Source organism: Athene cunicularia, assembly GCF_003259725.1.
Source record: "Athene cunicularia isolate RWA chromosome 5 unlocalized genomic scaffold, athCun1 chr5_part2, whole genome shotgun sequence".
Taxonomy (NCBI): domain Eukaryota; kingdom Metazoa; phylum Chordata; class Aves; order Strigiformes; family Strigidae; genus Athene; species Athene cunicularia.
Genome location: NW_020799102.1, coordinates 174,344 through 178,224, shown reverse-complemented (window position 1 = coordinate 178,224; position 3,881 = coordinate 174,344). Strand labels below are relative to the sequence as shown.

General features: G+C 62.8%; 1 protein-coding gene across 1 annotated transcript in view; it reads left to right on the top strand.

Moving 5' to 3' along the window:
• SYT7 (synaptotagmin 7) overlaps nucleotides 1–3,881 on the top strand; it is a 16,324-nt gene that overhangs the window by 7,848 nt on the left and 4,595 nt on the right. The window contains exons 5-6 of the mRNA XM_026850138.1: nucleotides 84–452; nucleotides 2,761–2,886. Of these exons, the coding sequence (XP_026705939.1) occupies nucleotides 84–452; nucleotides 2,761–2,886 (495 nt within the window). The remainder of the gene's footprint in view (nucleotides 1–83; nucleotides 453–2,760; nucleotides 2,887–3,881) is intronic.

Here is a 3,881-nt window from a genome sequence, read left to right as displayed (position 1 = left end):
ACTCTCTTCTTTTCCTTCCTCCAATTTTGCCCCTTCACCTTCTTCTCCTTTCTCTCCTCTCCTCTGCCCTTCCTCTCCCTAAGTTTCGAGGACTCCACCTTGTCCACAGCCACTACCCTTGAGTATATCCCCACCTCAGCAGGCGACCCCAAATGCCAGAGGCCCCGCACGCTCATGCGCCAGCAAAGTCTGCAGCAGCCCCTCAGCCAGCACCAGCGCGCCAACCACAGCCAGCCCACCACCAGCCAGAGCCTGGGCCACCTCCAGGCCCACAGCGGCTCCTCCGCCGGCGCCGGCAACCCCCGGGGCTCCCGCGGCGGCCAGGCACGCCAGGGCATCGCCGCCGGCTCCAAGCATCGGACAGCTGGCGGCCGGAGCCGCTCCAATCCCGGCAGCTGGGACCACGTGGTGGGGCAAATCCGCAACCGCGGCTTGGACATGAAGTCCTTCCTGTAAGTGTGCGCTCTCCTCTGCTCTCTCCATTGCTCTCTCCTCATCTCTCCTCATTTCTCTCCTCATTTCTCTCTGTTGTGTTCTCCGTTGCTCTCTCCTCATCTCTCTCATCTCTCTCTGTTGCCCCCTCCATTGCTCTCCGTTGCTCTCTCCATTGCTCTCTCCTCATCCCTCTGCTCTCTCCTCTGCACTCTCTGTTGCTCTTATCTCTCTCCTCATCTCTCTCATCTCTCTCTGTTGCTCTCTGCACTCTCTGTTGCTCCTCTGCTCTCTCCTCTGCTGTCTCCTCTGCGCTCTCTGTTGTTCTCTCATCTTATTTCTCTCCATTGCTCTATCCTTATTTGTCTCCTCATTTCTCTCCTCGTTTCTCTCATCTCTCTCCTCATCTCTTTCCTCATTTCTCTCCGTTGCTCTCTCCTCATCTCTCTCCTCATCTCTCTCTGTTGCTCTCTCCTCTGCTCTCTCTCCTGCTCTCCATTGCTCTCTCCATTGCTCTCTCCTCATTCCCTCATTTCTCTCTTCTGCTCTCTCCTCATCTCTCTGTTGCTCTCTGCTGCTCTCTCCTCTGCTCTCCACTCTCTCCTCTGGCACCACTCTCGCTCAGCTGGCACCACCTTGGGGAAACACTGGCTGTGGCCGGCGGGAAGAACTGTCTCCCCTCTGGCCCCATCACAGGGTGCAGGGGCGGCTCACCCAGCCTGGGGGGCTCAGGGAAGGGTCTCACCCACAACTTGCTTTTCCTCGTGACTTTGCTGTGGGTCACCCACTGCATCACTGGCTGGTGTGGGTGCTTGGGTCCCCTTTGGTCCCCAGAGAGCACAGGGATGTTCCAGCCCACGGGATGCCACCGCCGTGGTCCCCAGGGAGTGACATTGCCCCAAGAAGGAAGGGGGGGGGGTGGCAGCCGTGCTGGCAGCAGCCCCCATGCAGGGGTGACTGTCTGTTCAGCCCTGATATCGCTGCCTGTCCCGCTGCCTTCCGCCCAGGCTGGGAGCTGCAGAAGCAGCCAGCTCAGAGCTGCCGGAGCTGTGTGATCTTTAATCTGGTTTAACCCTATCTTCTGGATCAGCACTGGCTTACAAACCTCAAGCGCCGAGGACTAATCTGAGTCTCGTGCTGCTGCCATATCTCGGCACATGACATTGTCACTCCTCCGCAGAGCCAGTCCCCCCCTGGCTTCCATCCTCCCTAGGGTCCTCTTGCTCCCCCCTGGCCTCCGTTTGCCTCCTAGAACCCTGAGAGGGGGGCTGCTGATGTCCCAGCTGTGCTCCCCACAGGCTGGTAGTGCTTGGGAGGGGGGGACAGCCCTGATCCTGTCCTTGCATGAGTCAGCTCAGCACCTTCTGCATCAGGGTTGGGTGGGAAAGGCCCCAAGAGACAGATTTGGCTGCCTACCCCACTCCTGCTTGCACAGGCAGCCCTGGAGAGAGGGTTGAACTCCCCTCCAGGCAGGCAGGGACACCCAGCTTGCTGCCTGCAGCCCTGCCTGGGGGTTCCCTCCCAGCTCTGTCACTGGCTCTGACCCCCCCTCCTCACTGCCAGCCGGTCAGTGCCCCTCAGCTCTGCCCTCTCCCACTGAGAGGTTCCTCATGGGCTCCATTTGCGGCTTCCCGATGTCAAGATGCGGCTCATTAGCCATCGAGAGGGTCACGTCCCTCCCTGTTTACCCAGCATCGACACTGGTTCCAGCTTTAATTGGCGCGAGGCGGGGGAGCAGCCGCCGAGCCGGGACGTGCCGAGCCAGCATGCCGTTTCCCCACGGAGGAGCTGCTGCCATTTACTATCCTCGCTTTCCCAAGCCATTAACTTTGCTTTTGCTCTTTACTCTGTTTACCCTTCCGCCTGCCTCCCCGGCGCCGCGACATAAATGTGGTTACAGGCCCCAGGGAGGCTGCGCCGGCGGTGCCGGAGCAGGGCAAAAAGCCTCAACCGTGCCACCGCCATCTCCTCCTCCATGGAAGGATGTTGGGACCTCACCTCCCTCCGTACTGTCCCTTGTTTCCAGCCCCTCTGGGCACCTTTTCCCTCCTCCTCGGCAGGACTTTGGCATCCTCCCTGCCTGGACCGGTGGAGGAGAGAGGTGGCGTCAGTCCCCATGTGCTCCCCGGAGCTGACACCTTTCTCCCCACAGCCCTCTGCACCCATCCCAGCCATCGTCTCCTGCGCAGGGGCCGGCGGGCAGAGCCAGGGGTCCCCTCACCCTACAGGGGAGCTCGGGCTGCCGCCGCTCCTGCCTGTTCTCTGCCTGATGCTGTTCTCCTCTCTTTCTCTCTCTCTCTCCCGCCGCCTGCGGGGCCGCCTGGGCAGGGAAGGCCGGATGGTGGTGTTATCCCTGGTTTTGGGACTCTCAGAGCAAGATGACTTTGCCAATATCCCCGACCTGCAACCCGCTGGGACGCAGCCGAACCAGTCGAACGCTCAGGGGGACAAGAGGTATGAGCGAGGACGAGGGCAGTCCCGCAGGAGGAAGGAGACCCAGGGTGGAGGAGGAGGAGGAGGAGGAGGAGGAGGCTGGCCTCGGTGGAGCGCGAAGGTTGGAGCGGCACAGGGTGGCCCAGCGGGCAGCGGGCACGGTGACATCTGCAGCTCTCCCCCGCCAGCACCCACGGTTCTGCCTCCGGAGCAGCGGCACTGAGAGGACCCCCCCATCCCTTCCTCCTCTCTCCCTGTCCTCCCCCTCCTGCCCTCCCCTACCGCCAGCCCACCCCTCCCTCCATGTCCCCCCAACCCTGGCTGCATGCTGGGGGGGGCACACGCTCGGGAGGAGGGCACGGGGCAGGCCAAGAGCCCCTGTGCCATGAAGAGAGTGGAATGCAGCAGGGGGGACACAGGAGGGACCCCCCTAACGCATGTCTCATGCGCCGCACTGCTGTGACCTCCAGCCTGGCGGGGCTGTTTGCAGCCTATCAGCCCCCCCAGGGACACGGGGATATCCCTGCGGTGGCATGTCCTCAGCCCTTGCTCGAGCCCCAAGGATGCCCGGGTTGGGGGGGCAGAGCAAGCGCCGCAGGCATTTGGGGGGACACCCACACATTATCCCCCTTTCTCCTCCAAGTGTAGCAGCATGGCACAGCCCCTCCGGCTGCTCCATGCCTTCCCGGGGTGCCGCAAGCTCAGCACCGCATCCGGCACTGGCACCGGAGCCCAGCAGTGGCCACCGGCGAGGGCTGGCGGGAGCAGAGGGGCCCCACGCCACCGGGAGCGGGTGTTAATCCCCTCCGGAGCGGGGAGGAGGTGTGAAGCCGGCGGGCGCTGCCTCCCCTCATGCTCGGCGTGTTAATGAACTGGCACCGTTCTCGCCCACTGGCTATTTTTACCCCTGCTCGGCTTAGTTTCGCTCCATCTTTTAGCACTTCCCTCCCCGGCGTCGCGCTGCGCAGCTGGTCCCTGCCGGGAACGCCGTGTCGTACCGTGCCCGTACGGTGCCG